Here is a 16,538-nt window from a genome sequence, read left to right as displayed (position 1 = left end):
GCTTTCGGCTTGGGCTTGCTGTTGGTGTCCGCTCCCTAACTCGGCCAGCCTGTTCAATGTGTCCAAGGGCTTTCGTTAATGCCGCTGCATCTATAGGTTCTGAGCCCCGATCGAGTGGGTTGGAGGGGAAGATCTGGTTGCGCTTGTGCGAGGCGGTAGGCGGTGTCTTTGACTCGGGCGGCGATATCAGTGTCGGGGTTGCGACGCCCTCTTCGGTCTGCGCATGCGCCGCAGCGGTCTCCCCTGGGTCGTCTCGCGCCATCGAGGTAGATGCGCCTGGTTATGGGTTTGTTGTTGTGTAGATCGGTGCACTGTGCGAAGTGAAGTAACAGAGTCGTGGCGGGGTGAGGGTAATCGAAGATCGCGAGTGGCGGGTTAACTGCAGCTGGCAGGACAATGGTTGCCTGAAACGAAAGTGAAGGCGGGAACAATGAGGTGAGTCGCGCGGTGACGTGGAGTCGTGGTATTGTGATGATTGATAGCCCCTAAGTCGTTTGCCCTCCTCTTAACCAATGACAGGTCGTCGCGGCGCACAATAGTGCAGACAATAGGTATGCTTTTTATTCAATTTGGCTGCGCATCGAATTACGGTAGACGTGGGTATTGTCGGCGTGGTGTTGGCGGTGGGCGCGCAACGGGCGGGGTGGGCGGCGGTGACCTTGTTGTGGTTGCGGGTCGGAGCTTGTATGCTAGACAGGCGCAGGGTGCTGGGGGAGCAACGAGAGACACGGCGGGCGCTGTAAGGAGAGACAATAGTAATGGGCTAATCCTGGGCCAGCTAGGCTATGTAATGGTGAAAGCGAAGATGGGGTTGAAGATGTCGTCTGAACAGAGCAGCAGGCGAGGTGAGGGTGGCCGCTGCGATGCGCCAGGGCAAGAGCCGTCACGTCGTCGCTGCCATATCCGCATGTTTTGATGTTCGTACCTTCCACCACGACGCGTTCCTTGGGTTCCTCTCATCCAATCAGCGTCGCGCAGGGCCGCCGAGTGGAGTCTAGCGCTAACCTCCGACGTGCCCTCCATCGCCTCTCAATCGATACCCCACACCGCCCGCGGCCAGCTTGTAGACGTCGTGTCCAATCCTTGATGCTGCCATCATCCAAGCTGCGCATTACACTACTGCACCTCGCACCGACAACACCCCTTGTTGTATCACCTCCCAACTTTATACTATCGCGTGTACGAACCATGGCGACCAAACCCTCCCTCAAAGCTGCCGAGGACTTCCTTTCTTTTGTCAATGCCTCGCCCACACGTACGTCGCGTGCTGTCGTTACCTGAGTAGACACTGATTGTAGATAGCATTTCACGCTGTCAAGTCAGCAAAGGAAAGATTAGAGAAGGCGGGCTTCAAGCAGATCAAGGTACGCAACTATGCAGTCTAAGTGTCGACAGTGGGGTATCATGATCCCGTTCATGTATTCGGTGGTAGAGGCAGATAGTAACAATAACCAGGAGCGCGACTCATGGGCACCCACCCTGCATCCCGGAGGCAAATACTACCTCACCCGTAACACATCCTCCATCGTCGCATTCGCTATCGGCAACAAATGGAAGGCGGGCAATCCCATTGCCATGATCGGCGCCCACACCGACTCTCCCTGCCTGCGCATCAAGCCTGTATCCAAGCGAACGGGCGACGGCTTCATCCAAGTAGCCTGCGAGACATATGGTGGTGGACTATGGCATACCTGGTTTGACCGCGACCTCAGCATTGCAGGTCGCGCCATGGTGCGCACAAAGGACGGTAACATCGAGCAACGTCTGGTCAAGGTCGAGCGACCAATTCTGCGGATACCTACTTTGGCTATCCATCTGGATCGCCAGGAGAATTTCCAGTTCAACAAGGAGACCCAGCTATTCCCCATTGCTGGTCTCATTGCTGCAGAGCTGAACCGTCAAGGCAAGGGCGAAGAGTCCAAGGAGGAGGGCAATGACGCGGAGACCGAAGGCCCCCTCGCTGCGCCGACCGCGAGACACCACCCGTACATAATCGATATCATCGCTGAGGAGGCCGGCGCTGAACCGAGCGACATCGTAGACTTCGAGATGGTCCTGTACGATACGCAAAAGTCGGTGATTGGCGGTCTGAACAACGAGCTCATCTTCTCTCCACGACTGGACAATCTTATGATGACGTATTGCAGCGTCGAGGGCCTTCTCAAGAGTCTGTCCGACTCGTCAGCACTGGAAAAGGATTCGACTATCCGATTGATCGCATGCTTCGATCACGAGGAGATTGGCTCCCAAACAGCACAGGGAGCAGACTCCAATCTGCTACCTGCTGTGATTCGCCGTCTCTCGGTATTGCCAGCGTCCGAGAGCAACTCCGATGCATCGTATGACAAGGTCGAGGCAGACACTGCTACCGCGTACGAGCAAACGCTCGCCACGTCTTTCTTGATCTCCGCCGATATGGCTCACTCCGTACACCCCAACTATCCGGCCAAGTACGAGGCCCAGCACAGGCCTGAGATGAACAAGGGCACTGTTATCAAGATTAACGCCAACGCGCGTTACGCTACCAACTCACCGGGTATCGTTCTGCTTCAAGAAGCAGCCCGCCGTGCCAAAGCGGCTTCTTACAACCCGAAGTCAGGAAAGGAGGGTGTTCCGCTCCAGCTCTTCGTTGTTCGTAACGACTCTTCGTGTGGAAGCACCATCGGGCCTATGCTGTCGGCGGCCATGGGCGCGCGTACTCTTGATCTGGGTAACCCTCAACTCAGCATGCACAGCATCCGTGAGACTGGTGGTGCGCATGATGTTGAGCACGCTGTAAACCTGTTCGACAGCTTCTTTGAGAACTTCAAGGAGCTTGAGAAGAAGATCATCGTGGACTGACTCGATCGATCGAAGCTATAATGAACATAGTGTCGCAATACAACATAGCATGAATGAACGAATAGAAGTGTGAAATACTGAACAGATCGATGAGAGGTTGTGTGATGAGTACCTTGTGGACTTCGGAATCCGTCGGTATCGTTCCGCTGGATTTCAGGGTCCACGCCAAGCACCCCACCAGTGTCATCTTTCGTCCGTGTTTACTGACGCGGGAGCTGTAACGAGACAATCGGCATTATGGCAAAACCTCAATTCCTGTCTGGCGACAAGAACGCCATAGACGAGTTCCTGGACAAGTTTGATGTATGCGCCTAGAATCTCCGGTTGCCAGACGCTTCACTGACGAGATGCTCAGGTCTTCCTCTTTGACTGCGATGGTATGCGCCAGCCTTGATTCTACACTCATGTCCCTTGCTCGCGGTCACCATAGTGTCCGTGGCCATCTACTGATCGTGACGAAGCATAGGCGTCCTCTGGTCCGGCGATCACTTGTACGAGAAGGTCCCAGAAACCCTTGAGATGCTGAGGAGTAAAGGTAAGACACTCACCTCTAGGCAGCATGATTACATTCCAACTGAGTAACCCCAGGAAAACAACTCGTCTTTGTCACGAACAACAGCACTAAGTCGCGCGCGGACTACAAGAAGAAGTTCGAAAAACTTGGTATCCCCGCCCAGGTGGTAAGTAAGCAGGAGCCCAGAGTATGACCATTGGCTGACACGATATCAGGAAGAAGTCTTCGGATCGTCCTACAGCGCCGCCGTATACATCGCTCGCATCCTCAAGCTCCCCGCGCCGAAGAACAAGGTATTCGTGCTGGGAGAGTCGGGCGTAGAACAGGAGCTCGAAGCTGAAGGTGTCCCATACATTGGTGGTACAGACCCTGCCTACCGGCGCGAGTTCCGGCAGCCAGAGGACTTCGAGGCTATTGCGAACGGCAGTCTGCTCGATCCAGATGTCGGTGTCGTGCTGAGTGGTCTGGACTTCCACTCCAACTACTTGAAGACGGCAATCGCGTTCCAGTACCTACAACGTGGCGCGGTATATCTCGCGACCAACATCGACAGCACACTGCCAAATGCGCACTCTCTGTTCCCCGGTGCTGGTGCATCAGGTGCTGCGCTTGAGAGAGCTATTGGTCGAGCCCCGTTGTCTTTGGGTAAGCCGAGTCAGGCCATGATGGACGCGATAGAAGGCAAGTTCAAGTTCGACCGAAGCAGGACATGCATGGTGGGCGACAGATTGAACACGGATATCCAATTCGGCATCGACGGAAAGCTGGGCGGGACTCTGGCTGTGCTTACCGGCGTTAGCAAGAAGGAGGACTTCCTGGCTGAGGGTGCGACAACTGTTCCGATGGCTTATGTGAACGCGCTGGGTGACCTCATGGGCTGAGCAATGATGTGATGAAAGCAGGGCTGCACTTAGAAGCAGGGTTGCAAGGGCATAGATAGGGTTCGGTATAGAATACAGGGAAACGATGCTAAGACTCGCATGCCATTCTGAACCGCTGGGTCTGGGAACATGGCAAGTAATGATGACCCAATCAGACACGCGAACAGCGCGTGCGCTACATGTGGCTAGCGTGCTTTACGCGTGCACGCGAACGCGCCTGCCACTTTAACACCCCCATCAACCGTGGAGACGTGCAAGCCGCCGAACAACGCAAGAAACCTCAACATCATGATCCGCCACGACTACTCTCGAGTTGACCCCAAGCGACGCGCACAAATCGATCCTAAGAGGCAACAATTTAAGAAAGCAGAGTTCCAGCAGCAGAACTATGAACACCGACTGAACTTCTACACGCTGCCACCCACCGCAGAGATTACACTGGAAGAGTTTGAGACATGGGCAATCAACAGGCTGAAGGGTATGCACCTTTCATCACGACTACCTGATCGTGCTAACAGCGTGCGACGCAGTCCTCTCCGAACTCGAAGCCTGCAGTTTCCGCAACAAAGGCCCCGAAGAGACCGCCGAATACATGAAGAGCATACTGGAGAAATACCTACCACTGCGATCGGACTCGTCACGAAGTCAGAAACTACAAGAAGAGCGGAGGAGAGACCACTATTCACACTTCATACTGCGCCTTGCGTTTTCGTCAACAGAGGACCTGCGACGGCGGTTTTCGCGGCTAGAGACTATGCTGTTTACGCTGCGGTTCAAGGATGATGATCTGCGAGAGCGGCAACAATTCGTCAACAGCCTCAACCTGGATTGGACGGAGGTTAAGGAAGATGAGAAGCGGGAGCTGAGGGATGAGTTGCATGCGGCGAGTGGGATTAAGAAGACTGAGGATCAGGAGTGGTTCAAGGTTGATTGGGAGAGGGTACCTGAACTTGTTGCGCAAAGAAAGGTACTCTTGAAGAGGGGAATGGCGTATGTTCCGCAACGAGAGCAGATGAGTCTGGTGGTTGCTGAGTTTACGAAGAAGCTGGACGAGGCACTAGAGGTATGGACTCCGCTACACACATCACGGGAGGCATCACTAAAAATCATGTAGCTAACAGCCCGCGCCCTCCCCCGCCTCGACGAAGACGACCGCCTCGCCCCCATCCTCGCCCACCTCTCCCAATCCTTCACAACGCCCGACGCCGCCTACTCCACCTCCGACGCCAACATCGACGGTCTCTCCACCATCACCGCAAACAGCATCGACACACTCTCCCAACACTTCCCCCTCTGCATGCGCAACCTGCACAACAGACTGCGCGACGACTCGCATCTCAAGCACTTCGGCCGTCTGCAATACACCCTCTTCCTCAAGGGCATCGGCCTCAGCCTCGACGAATGCCTCGTCTTCTGGCGCCGCAGCTTCAAGCTCATCACCGACGAGAAATTCCAAAAAAAATACAAATACAACATCCGCCACGCCTACGGCGACGTGGGCGGCGACGCAAACCGTCGCGGCCGCGGCTACACACCGTATTCCTGCCAGAAACTCCTCACTGAGGCCTTGCCTGGTGCTGGTCAATCGCATGGCTGTCCTTACCGCACTTTCACGCCCGAAAACCTGCTCACGATGTTGCAGCGTGTGGGTGTTAATGATAGGGATGTGCTCAAGACGGTTAAAGAGGATGTGGGGAAACAGAGGTTTCATGTTGCGTGTAATAGAGTGTTTGAGTGGAGTCACAAGAAGGAGATTAAGAAGGTTAAGGAGGAGGGGAGTTGGAGTAGTAATGATTTGGATACGATTGTGCATCCGAATACGTATTTTAAGAGGAGTTGGTTGTTGAAGCATTTGGGGGAGGGGAATGCGGGGGTTGTTGGGGGGGAGAAGATGGAGGAGTAGGGGGTTATGTTCTTAGTAGAATTGTATTTCAATGCCAGTTCATGCTGACTTTCAGCGACTTTCATCATACTTTTACGAGACGATTGGATTCCGTGAGGTAGTCGCAGCTTCCTAAGGCGCTATGGCATCTGTGCGTTTTTCGGTTAGTCGCCTATTTCGACACTCGCGCGAGCTCCTACCTTCACAATTCTCCAACTCCATATTCTGCCATCATTTCCAGCATGAGTTGGAATGTAGAAAAATCCATTGAGTTGCACAACCAGATTGTTGCCCATGCGCTCTCACATCTTCCGCCTGAACACCAACCCAACGTCGAGCGGGATTGGTTCGCCACACACCGGCTGGATCCAGCTTCCACGAAATCTGAGTTCGATCTTGACGATGATCTCGTAGAGTTCCTATCTGATGTCAAAATCGTCGCACCCGAATATAACGGTCATCTTTTAGATTTCTGCCCAGTTCTCGTTGGCGTTGTAAACCCTCGCGGTGGTCACGGCCTGCGACCCCAGTCGTGGGAAGGATCTCGCGATCACGCTAAACTCATCTCGCTGTACCACAACGAAGGTCCCAATCCAGGCGGCTTGGTCTACAGCCTGGACACGCGGCAGGTTACCTACTTGAAGGATGCATCTACCTCACCCTTTGAGCCGGAGCTTCCGTGGGCCAATCTGAACGACGTCTTACAACTCTATTGGAACTGCATCGAGTCCGGGAAGTTCGTTATAGACGCCGGGAATTTCTTTGGATACAGCAATCCAGGGTGGAGGATCGAGCATTGTACGGAGAAAGAGATGGATCAGATGTTGGATGTGTGGGGTAGCTTGGTCGATTTAATTGCGAAGAAAATGCCTGCATCCGGCACGCATGGAAGACGAAACAACGCTCAAGACGAAATGGAGGACGAAGGACCCCGACGCAAGAAGAGAAGGACGCAAGAAGTAGGCTTGGTTTCTACCGAGGTCTTGCACATGTACCCAGCGATTCCGCCGTTCGTGCGCGCCTTCCTCTCGAGAGCTAAGAAACCTCCGTTCAAATCCATCGCGCCACAGCTCGATGTTCCTGATGAGGCTTTCGTTCATCGTATAGGAGCACAGATGCAAAAGAAGGACCCACAAGCTACTCTCATAGAGTCCCAGACCGAGGTTATAGGAGAACGTTTATTTCTGCTTTTCCCGTGGCGCACACAAGGCATGCCACTCATTTCCGAATGCGACCAGCTGCGTTGGCAGCCTACAAACCGATCTGGGATTTTGGACAATCGGGGAGGACTATACATTCATCACAACAAGTTCTACTCACATTGCAGCACATTACTGCTTCCATTTCCTGTGGGGGGTAACGGTCATGTTCTCCGAGGTGACGACACCACAGTGGAGGAGCCGGGCCAGGACGTGCTGTATGATCTTGGCCTGCGCGAACCTTTCCTACCTGACATCGGAACGCCGCTGATTCCTATACTGCTCAACTGGTGGGAGCAAGTCGAAAATGACTCCTGGGCTGTTGACAAGAATGGAGTTGCAGGAGGAGGCGAGCTTTGGAAGAAGGCGGATACCGAGAAAAATGCGGAGGACTTCCAAATCGAGTGGGGAATGCGTCTGGCCGATCTATACTAGTTGTTGCGCATCGCCAGATCGGTAACGACGAGGCTTGGATACGTGGCAGTTTGCGGATACATGCATGATTGCTTGAGCCAAGACGCGATGGCGCGGTATCACGCCCTGCGAGTTTGTCAACAGCAAACCTGTACCTGCTCTACTCATTATGGGACAATGTGTCTGGCACTAGATGCTCACGGAACTACGATCAGCCAACAATGAGCGGCCGGGCTTCATCCACCTTCATTGGGGACAATACCCATGGATCCACGCTCAACCAAGGATCTATCGTCACTGGAGACAGCTCACACGTCGGTAACATCAACCATTTCCACACGGCTACACAGGAGGATTCCGCGCGCAAATCATGCCTGAGAGACCTCCTGGCAGCTTTAGGGGATGATCCGGACGACTATCGGCAGATGCTCGAGGACCGCAAAGGACCGAAAACACTGGGCACTTGTGAGTGGGTTTCATGGAGTGTTGAGTACAACAATTGGGCTACCAAGTCTTCCGGTCTGCTGTGGATCTCTGGAGATGCCGGTAAGGGCAAGACCATGCTTGCCCTCAATCTTGTCAGCACGCTGAAAACCCAATCATCGGCCGGATATGTTGTGCACTTCTTCTGCAGCCGAGATCATGGAAAGAATACCGGCTGCTCCATCCTCCGCGGTATCATCTATCAACTGCTTGTCCAGAAGGAAGAGTTGTTCGAGCATATTTCGGATGATTATGAGAAACACGGAGCCAGTCTTTTCGACGACAGGAAATTCCAAGCCCTTTGGGCCATCTTCGCCCGTATCATACATGATCACAACGTCACATGCCTCACATGCATTCTCGACGGCTTGGATGAATGCGACGAGGAAGGCCTTGAAGACTTCTGGACGAAAATCGAGACTCTTTACAAGGCAGACCCTAAAGTGAAGCCTGGCATACGTCACCACTCTTTGAGGCTTCTGATCGTCAGCCGCAATCATCCCTACTCCATTCAGAGAGCACTTGAGGACTGTCCCCGATTGCGATTTGAAGGCAAAGGCGAATATCACATGAAGTCTGATATTTACAAGTTCATCGACGATCGCATGGCCGGTCTTAAATGCCCAAGCGAGACGCGCACACACATCAAGGAAAAGCTGTGTGGTCGAGCGGAGAGCACTTACCTATGGGTCGGCTTTGCCATCAATGCCCTAAAGAAGGTCCGAGTAATCGACATGGAAAAGACCGTTGAGTCATTCCCGCGCGGTCTCGACGCCATGTACCGTCGTATGTTGCTGGCAATCACGGATCATGAACGCGCAAGAGTTATAGAAATCCTGCGGTGGATAATAGTCGCATTCCGTCCACTGAATCTACGAGAGCTTGCTATTGCCGTGAACACAAGCCCAGCGAAAGGTCAAAGCATGGAAGATGCTATCACTGATGAGGTCGCCTATGCAGGAGACTTGTTGGTGATGGAACGAAATAAAAGCACAGGCAATCAGGTCGTACGTCTGGTACACTCATCGGTTCTGGACTTCTTCCGGTCCATCCATCAATCCGATGTCAGTCTGGAGTTCTTTATGTTCCAGGAGATAGCTACACATAACCACGTTACCCAAAGCCTCTTCGATTACATGTTCCATACTTTCTGCAGTCTGCCTCACACTGGAGGTGATGTCACCCCGTTCGAATACAGGGCCCAATTCCAGAAGAAGGAGTACCCCCTTTTTGAGTACGCACTTACTTACGGCGTTGAACACTTGCTACGAATTGGAGACGTAAGCCTTATCGAAAATTATCATCAGCTACTGGACCCAGCCGAAGAGTACCATGCCCCATGGTTGCAGCACACATGTTGTGCAATGTACGGCCACAAGCCTCGGGAGGGAGTCACCGTTGCTCATCTGGCAGCCTTGGGGGGTCTGATTATCATACTCGATTACCTTCACACAAAGCAATATGCTAACATAAATGCCCAAGATGGCAGTGGGCGAACGTTGTTGTTTTATGCCACACTGCGCTGCCAGGTGGAGATGATGGCTTGGTTGCTGCTTCATGGTGCCGATCCAAACCTTCAAGACTCCAACCAAGAAACACCATTGCATATTGCTGCTGGAAAGAATCGACTCGACGTTGTTGAACTTCTTATTAATCACGGTGCACAAACATGTATCCAGTCATCATCTTCCGATCTCAGAAGGGGCCTAATTTGGGGTCGAGCTAACGACGAATTTGCAAGACTCGGGGTTGGTTATCGCGGTGGAACTCCTGTTCGTGTTGCTGCGATCAATGTAAACTTTCCTGCGCTACCTACTATACTCGCTCGCTTTTTGCAAGAAGGTGGATCGATTAACGACACCGACGAAGATGGTTGTACCGTCCTCCACGAGATCGGAACCTTCTTTCAAGAGTATCCACGGCGTTCTTGGAAGACGTTAAGCGAATTGTTTAAGTCTTTCGATGACTTTGATCCCGACATTCTGGACGATGATGGAGAATCTGCTCTGCATATTGCCTCACGTGGGGAGTATGCTCTGCATGTGAGCGGCCAATACTTCAATCCACCAATGTCTTACCCAAACAATGACGGCTTCGATGATGATGATGAGGATTCCAGAGAGAGGGATTGGAACGCTGTTAGCGCACTGATAGAACTGTTCGGGGCAGCTGTCGACATCCGAACATCCACTGGAGCAACCCCGCTACACCTCGCGTGCAAGAAGGTGGATCCCAGCCTAGTCGAATACCTGCTTCGCAAAGGTGCCGATCCGCGATTATATGATCAGTCTGGACAAAACGCACTGCACTGGCTTTGTAGCCAAAGGCAAAACGGGTTTGATAAGAGACCCGAGATTTGGTGCATGCTAGCACAGGGCATGACTTTGGTGGATATTGAAGCTAGAATGGCCGATGGCCAAACAGCTCGAGACCTTGTTGCCAAGTTTGAAGCAAAAAATCTGGGGAGCGATGATAGTGGCGATAGTGACCTGGAACCAGATGTTGAGGGACCTGCAGAGCCAGTACCCCAGCCTCAGGAAGAAAGTTACCTTCTTGGGGGGCGCGGACGTCCTTTTGCTTTTTCCGGAGATTTTGTTTTCATTCAAAACAGACTTCTTGTTCTGATTGATGACATGCTTGTGTTGATCAAGAGCGAGCCTTCAAGTAGAGCATTTGCGCGGTTGCAGCGACTAGTCGAGGAGAAACCTCACATGCAGCATTTGCTGGAGAAGAACCGCTTGTATTGGGAGTCTCAGACGAAGGAACGATGGCGACTGGTCTAAGCAACTCATGATGACGAGTTCCACACAACACGAGCCGGGGTTGAGGAATGTGCGATCAGAGATGGTGTCGCTGACTGCTGTTCAGACATAGTTACATGCCTCAGTCATAGATAGAAAGCGTCGATGGAGAACATTCAATAGCCAGTACCAGGTGCGAGCCGATGCTGTTCTATCATTGGAAACCGAACTTCATCGATCTGAATTGGCAACTGCTCCAGGTATCTTTGTAGAAAGGTTCTGTCAAGCCAAGTCCTTTCTCCCATTGACCTTTACTGCTTGAAGATCTCAACAGGAAAAGCATCAGCAATCGCCTGATACCCCGCAACACTCGGATGCAACCCATCACCACTATCGTACTTCTTGTCCAACCTCTCCGCATTCGTCTTATCCGCAACCATACTCGCAATATCGACCGCATGGTCATAAGTGCCACTCTCCAAAATCCACTTATTCACCCTCTTCCTCGTCTTCTCCCTCTCAACACCCGCATACCCATTACCCGCAAAAGGCGCAATCGTACCACCAATAGTCTTGTAACCAGCCGTCTTCGCATCAGCAGCGATCTGCTTGAACGCGGCGATGAGGCGGTCGCCGACAGATGTCTGCGCAGCAGCGGTATTGGCGTTACCGCCGATATCGTTGACGCCTTCGAAAACCATGGCCCATTTGACGCCGGGTTGCTCGATGGCGTCGCGCTTGTACCGGGTTAGGAGGGGTGGGCCGAGACCGCCGCTGAGGACTGTGTTGCCGCCGGCGGCTTGGTTGCAAACGGCAATGTTGGTATGGTTGGTGGATTGGAGACGGGCGAGTACGAGGTCGGGCCAGCTGCGGTGGTATTAGACGGGAGATAGTCTTGCGGGGTTGAGTAGTGCTTACCGGTTGTTCTTGTTGTCGTCTGAACCTCTTCCGTCGGTGATGCTGTCACCGAGGACCATCAGAGAGCGCGTGGTGGTTGGTACGTAGGCTTGTACTGCGCTGACGAAGTACCAGTGTACACTTTGAGTACCAGAGAAAGTCGTGGCATTGACTTTGTTTCCACTTACGAACCAACTCGTTGTTCTACTGCCGGGATGACCGGTGATGCTACTTCCGCTTTGTCCTTGCTGGCTGTACAAGCTTACAGTGAGCATGCTCTGAGGCTTGACTTCGAAAGTGATCTCATCGCTGGTAACGACTTGACCCTTGGGTACGGTGAAGCTAGACTTGCCACCAACGGTAATGGCTGCTAGAGGCGAGGCTTGCATGCCACTGACGCCCGCAGCGCCACCTGCAGGAAGACCAACAGAGCCTGCGGTGATGGGAAGATCCGAGCCACCGAAAGTGTTGGAAATGGTGATCTTGATCTTGGGTGCGCCAACGGACATGTGGAGGGTTTGGCGGAGCGTTGCATCGCGCATTACGCTTCCAGAGCTCTGCGATCATGTTAGCATTTCTGGGGTTCAACCTTGGGTGGTTCAGATCGCATACAAAAGGCGCTGGCGGCATGTTGCTCGCTTCCACCAACTGCGGCATGCTCGTCCAGGTATTGATCCAATGCGATCCATCCTGTCTCCTCTCAACAGTGTCAATCGCACGTCCGTTCACGGCCGGCGAGATCAAAGAAAGCGTCGCAAACACGATCGAAAAAAGTGATGTGTAAAACATCGTGGCAAGAAATAAAGTTTCAATTGGCTGGGATGATGTTGTCTCATTGCGGCTGACGACCGGTATTTGAACAGTTCATTTGGCATTTCGAATTAAGCATTTCGGGCACATTGCGTACTGCAATTAGTTCCCAATCTCAGCAGAGGCGGCTGCTCTGTCAATGCGACGAGCGCAAATGATGTGGGGTGTCAGTCGTTCAGCGGGCGGACGTTTGGAAGTAATTAATCCGGCAGGGTATACGGTGGCCGTGCTATAGCCAGTGCCTTTTGTCCTTGAGAGAATAGCCGGAGGCTTGGTCGAACGAGCGATGGTTCCGTGTAGTGCTCTTACGAACGACTGCCGAGGGTAATGTGAGATTGATGCTTGTGGGTGCATCTTCACTCTTCTGAGAGCCGGGTGGTCATTAGCTGGGTGCACAGCATTGCAGCTCTATTGTGCGGACGAGTGATATGGCAAGGGGCCTCCGGTACTCATGTTGATGGATTTACGGGCGCGCTCGCATCCAGCGTTGACGAAGGTGGCTCCAGCACGAATTGGTTGTCCATCGTCGAGGCACGAATGATATAGGAGTAGGTAGCGACGCGCTCAGGTTCGTGTGTGAAGGAGAAGTCCGAGAGGACAAGTGGGTATGACGTCATGACTCTGCCCTCCAACATGAGGCCTAACCATAATCCTTAACACAGCACTATCAAGTGCAAGTGAACGTAAGCGTGGCATCCAGTATTGCATCGGTCCTGGGCAGAGGGCAACGCGATGTTTGTCGACGATCGTTGCACCTGACGCGGTGGAGCTCCCCGTGCACGGACCGCCGCGCTTTCAATCAGTTCCTCGCCTCGCGTCTCGTTTCATCTATCACGCCATCAGACGACGCCGAGGCGCAACCAACCCTTTATACTACAGATCATCATATCAGCACGTCCTGTCAAGTCGGTATTCATCAAATGGCGCGTCGCGAACGTGTTATGCGTGCCGCAGGGCAAGCTCAGCCCAGACCGGGATCGCGCAGCTGTTTACTGGATTAAGACGCGTATGTACTTTCCCATACATAGCTTTGTGATACTTCGATGAATGCGAACTAATTACATTTGTAGTATCTTATATGATCGTCTACGGCACCTGAGTGTTCATCGCGACCTCGACAATATCTGTCGCGATCCTGTTGTGTTCATACACACCAGAGCGACTCGTATCCCAGGCCATTTTCTCTTTGTTGTATCGCTCCACGGCCTTTAAAAACTTACGATGTAGCTCTCCCAATCGTGGGAACTGTGCATCGCTACCCCCGGATTGTCTCTTCTTCGCACAGCTGATGTTCATCAAGCGCACCAGCTCTGCCCATGCAAGGAGCTTAAGGAAAGCGTCCTCATTCGAGAAAAAGCGGCTTCGCATAGCAGGGTTCCACCCTTGGAAGAGTTGGACGGCGGGACGTACTACGCCTCCAAACCAGTCGGGTTCTGCACGATTACCTTCCCATAGACGGAAGAGTTCTTCGGCGTGGACATCGACGTAGTCCTTGAGTAGACGAAGCTGCGTGACAGCAACGCCCTCCTCCGTACTACATATTATGCCCTTGCTTCGCTGTGGGAATTCGAGGGTGACCTCCTCTCGTAATGGATTGACTTGCAATTCAAAGATCTGTTCGATGTCATTGCCGATGCGCTCGGCTAGACTACGGTTGCACAAATACACCTGGCATATTGGGCACCTGCCGACCTTCTCATCAAGCGTACGCAGATTGTCCATGAGACATCGATCATGCATGGAGCAACCGCAAGGAGGTGCTATGACAGGATTCTTGTCTGCGTCATGGTAAGACTTGAAGCACAACTGACAATTCCCAGTAGGTGTAGGGTCTTTCCAAGAATTTGGCACAGCATAACGCTCAAGGAAATCCACCTGATCAGGAAGTGAAGACGGGATGGTGTCGGAAGCCTTGTGAAAACGTGAGCTTAATCGTTCGGTGTCGTGTGCAGGAGTGGACGTACTAGGGGGTGCCTCTGTGCACCGAACGCTGAAGCGTTTGGCCTTGGCCTCCAACTCCGACCTCGTATCCCAAGTTCGACCTTCAAGCTTCTTTAGCGTTGCAGTATGCCGTTGGTGTGCTGGCTTACCTGGAAGTTCGACTGGCGACCTGCGAGCGGGAAGTTCAATTGGCGATCTACGCGCGGGAAGTTCTGCCACTGGTCTATGAGTCGCTGACGTATCGACACCGAAAGAGTTCGCCCTATCGCCGTTCACGTAGAAGGTCGACGGTAGTAGCTCTTCGCTGTCCTTCTCAACCACCCATTTAGGTGGGTTGCCCTGGTACCATTCGTCATAGGCAAACGGTGGCGACCTTTCGCTTTTAATGGTTCCAACACTGGACTGCCCGCTCACTACCGATAGGTTAGTGGATGTGGGATTGTACGTCTTGTTCGTATACAGAGCAGTCACACCCAGCATGTCTCTAGCCCTTGCTACACTTTCATCTGTCTGGATTCCGGGAAACATACCCATCGTGGCCTGAGCATCCGCATAGATCGAGGACGTATCGTGAACGGAATCGACCCGATGATGGCGCGTGTGCGGCACTGTTGGTGAGGCTGAGCGCGTAGATGGGGGAGCCGAGCCCATGGGCGTGCTATCACGCGAAGAGGTACCATGTTGAGAGATCAAGACCGATGGACGACCCCTCTGCCATACTTGAGGGGGCATCTCTGGCTCCCGTGCTGGAATCAAAGCACTGCGATGGCGGCCTGGGATGATTGAAGATATACGCTCGGCAGTGTCACGTATCCTCGTCTCTAGCGAGGCTCGTGGCCTAGACTTCTCCCCAGTATGTCCGGACGAGCTTGGACGCGAATTACGCACAGAACTGGATGTCATGGAACCGGATGTCATGGAACCGAATGTCATGGAACCGGATTCCACGGAACCGGATAGCAAGTCTACACTGGGTGTGTAAGCCGGAGGCTCATCGCCATTCACGCCCTTCCACTGGTCCTTCGTAACAGTGTTCTTATCCTTGTGCATACAAAAGAACTCCGCACATTGCTCGACGATCTCAGGATGGCGCGGCGTCTGATAGCTATGCTTCCTTGGTTGTGAGCAGCGACACACGAAGTCTTTGTTCCGGCTGGTATAGTGAAAGTCTTCAACAAATACGCCTTCCATCGCCCATTTTGCTTCTCGGCTTGCGCGATACTTCCGGAAGTCAGCGAAGCTGCAGGATTCAAGGCCATGGCGGTCGAGATATAGCATTATGCTGGCGCTCAGATGCCTCGACTCGCATGCTACGGTGGACGTCCTCTCGCCATGTCGTCCCGCATCATGACATCGGCAGACGCGGGTGCGCTCCTCGCCAACGTAATGCAAGATGCGTTCCTCGGATGATAAAGAGGATAGGGAGTGGCGGTGGAGATCGTCTGCGCGGCGGACCTCGACTGATCTTGTGCGCTTGCGGCGGACGAAAACGTAGTTACCCTTGTTGTGCGCGTAAGACTGCATCTTGTTATATGGGTAACAAGACTTGGTGGATGGACAGGTAGACAGCAGTGTCTAGTGGTAAGTATGACCCCAGCGGTCTGCATAAAAGTACTGGACTGACTATCTAGAATCCAGGATCTGTGCATTCTTCCCAGAGTGAAGAGAACTACAACTAGGTTCTCCTTTCGTGACGTCGTGCACGCACCAAGTACAACGGCATCGTTCACACGAGAGAACGTGACGAAGTTGGTGTTGAGCACAGGCCTGCACAATGCGATTCATCCCCAGAGCTTTTCAAAAGCGTTGTGAGAACGACACTGATGCGATTAAGTCATACTTCGATCGCCTCTTCACGATGCGAGGACATTATGTTTCAGGTTGGCAGTGATGCGCGATGTTGTATACGAGAGGTGGTTCTCATTCTATCGTCTA

At 53.0% G+C, this 16,538-nt stretch overlaps 7 protein-coding genes across 7 annotated transcripts; 5 read left to right on the top strand and 2 right to left on the bottom strand.

Annotated features, from left to right (window-relative positions):
* Window positions 1–1,086: 1,086 nt before the first annotated feature.
* On the top strand, window positions 1,087–2,841 carry J4E83_010586 (uncharacterized protein; the record flags this gene model as incomplete). The annotated part of the gene is made up of 3 exons (XM_049337467.1): window positions 1,087–1,255; window positions 1,303–1,364; window positions 1,456–2,841. 3 exons carry the CDS (start codon window positions 1,087–1,089, stop codon window positions 2,839–2,841), a joined length of 1,617 nt encoding a protein of 538 aa, XP_049183451.1.
* A 237-nt stretch (window positions 2,842–3,078) lies between these two features.
* J4E83_010585 (uncharacterized protein) lies at window positions 3,079–4,236 on the top strand (the record flags this gene model as incomplete). The annotated part of the gene is made up of 5 exons (XM_049337466.1): window positions 3,079–3,144; window positions 3,197–3,218; window positions 3,308–3,376; window positions 3,430–3,521; window positions 3,571–4,236. The coding sequence occupies 5 exons, from the start codon at window positions 3,079–3,081 to the stop codon at window positions 4,234–4,236; spliced, it is 915 nt and encodes a 304-aa protein (XP_049183450.1).
* Window positions 4,237–4,524: 288 nt separating this feature from the next.
* Window positions 4,525–6,139, top strand: J4E83_010584 (uncharacterized protein; the record flags this gene model as incomplete). Its single annotated transcript, XM_049337465.1, has 3 exons — window positions 4,525–4,714; window positions 4,767–5,299; window positions 5,351–6,139. 3 exons carry the CDS (start codon window positions 4,525–4,527, stop codon window positions 6,137–6,139), a joined length of 1,512 nt encoding a protein of 503 aa, XP_049183449.1.
* A 221-nt stretch (window positions 6,140–6,360) lies between these two features.
* On the top strand, window positions 6,361–7,752 carry J4E83_010583 (uncharacterized protein; the record flags this gene model as incomplete). The annotated part of the gene is made up of 1 exon (XM_049337464.1): window positions 6,361–7,752. The coding sequence occupies one exon, from the start codon at window positions 6,361–6,363 to the stop codon at window positions 7,750–7,752; it is 1,392 nt and encodes a 463-aa protein (XP_049183448.1).
* Window positions 7,753–7,952: 200 nt separating this feature from the next.
* On the top strand, window positions 7,953–10,997 carry J4E83_010582 (uncharacterized protein; the record flags this gene model as incomplete). Its single annotated transcript, XM_049337463.1, has 1 exon — window positions 7,953–10,997. One exon carries the CDS (start codon window positions 7,953–7,955, stop codon window positions 10,995–10,997), a length of 3,045 nt encoding a protein of 1,014 aa, XP_049183447.1.
* A 269-nt stretch (window positions 10,998–11,266) lies between these two features.
* On the bottom strand, window positions 11,267–12,361 carry J4E83_010581 (uncharacterized protein; the record flags this gene model as incomplete). The annotated part of the gene is made up of 2 exons (XM_049337462.1): window positions 11,267–11,822; window positions 11,874–12,361. The coding sequence occupies 2 exons, from the start codon at window positions 12,359–12,361 to the stop codon at window positions 11,267–11,269; spliced, it is 1,044 nt and encodes a 347-aa protein (XP_049183446.1).
* A 1,387-nt stretch (window positions 12,362–13,748) lies between these two features.
* J4E83_010580 (uncharacterized protein) lies at window positions 13,749–16,127 on the bottom strand (the record flags this gene model as incomplete). Its single annotated transcript, XM_049337461.1, has 1 exon — window positions 13,749–16,127. The coding sequence occupies one exon, from the start codon at window positions 16,125–16,127 to the stop codon at window positions 13,749–13,751; it is 2,379 nt and encodes a 792-aa protein (XP_049183445.1).
* Window positions 16,128–16,538: the final 411 nt, after the last annotated feature.

The sequence above is a fragment of the Alternaria metachromatica genome (genome assembly GCF_023757995.1).
Source record: "Alternaria metachromatica strain BMP 0045 chromosome Unknown scaffold_47, whole genome shotgun sequence".
Taxonomy (NCBI): domain Eukaryota; kingdom Fungi; phylum Ascomycota; class Dothideomycetes; order Pleosporales; family Pleosporaceae; genus Alternaria; species Alternaria metachromatica.
This window is presented reverse-complemented; position numbering and strand designations above follow the sequence as displayed.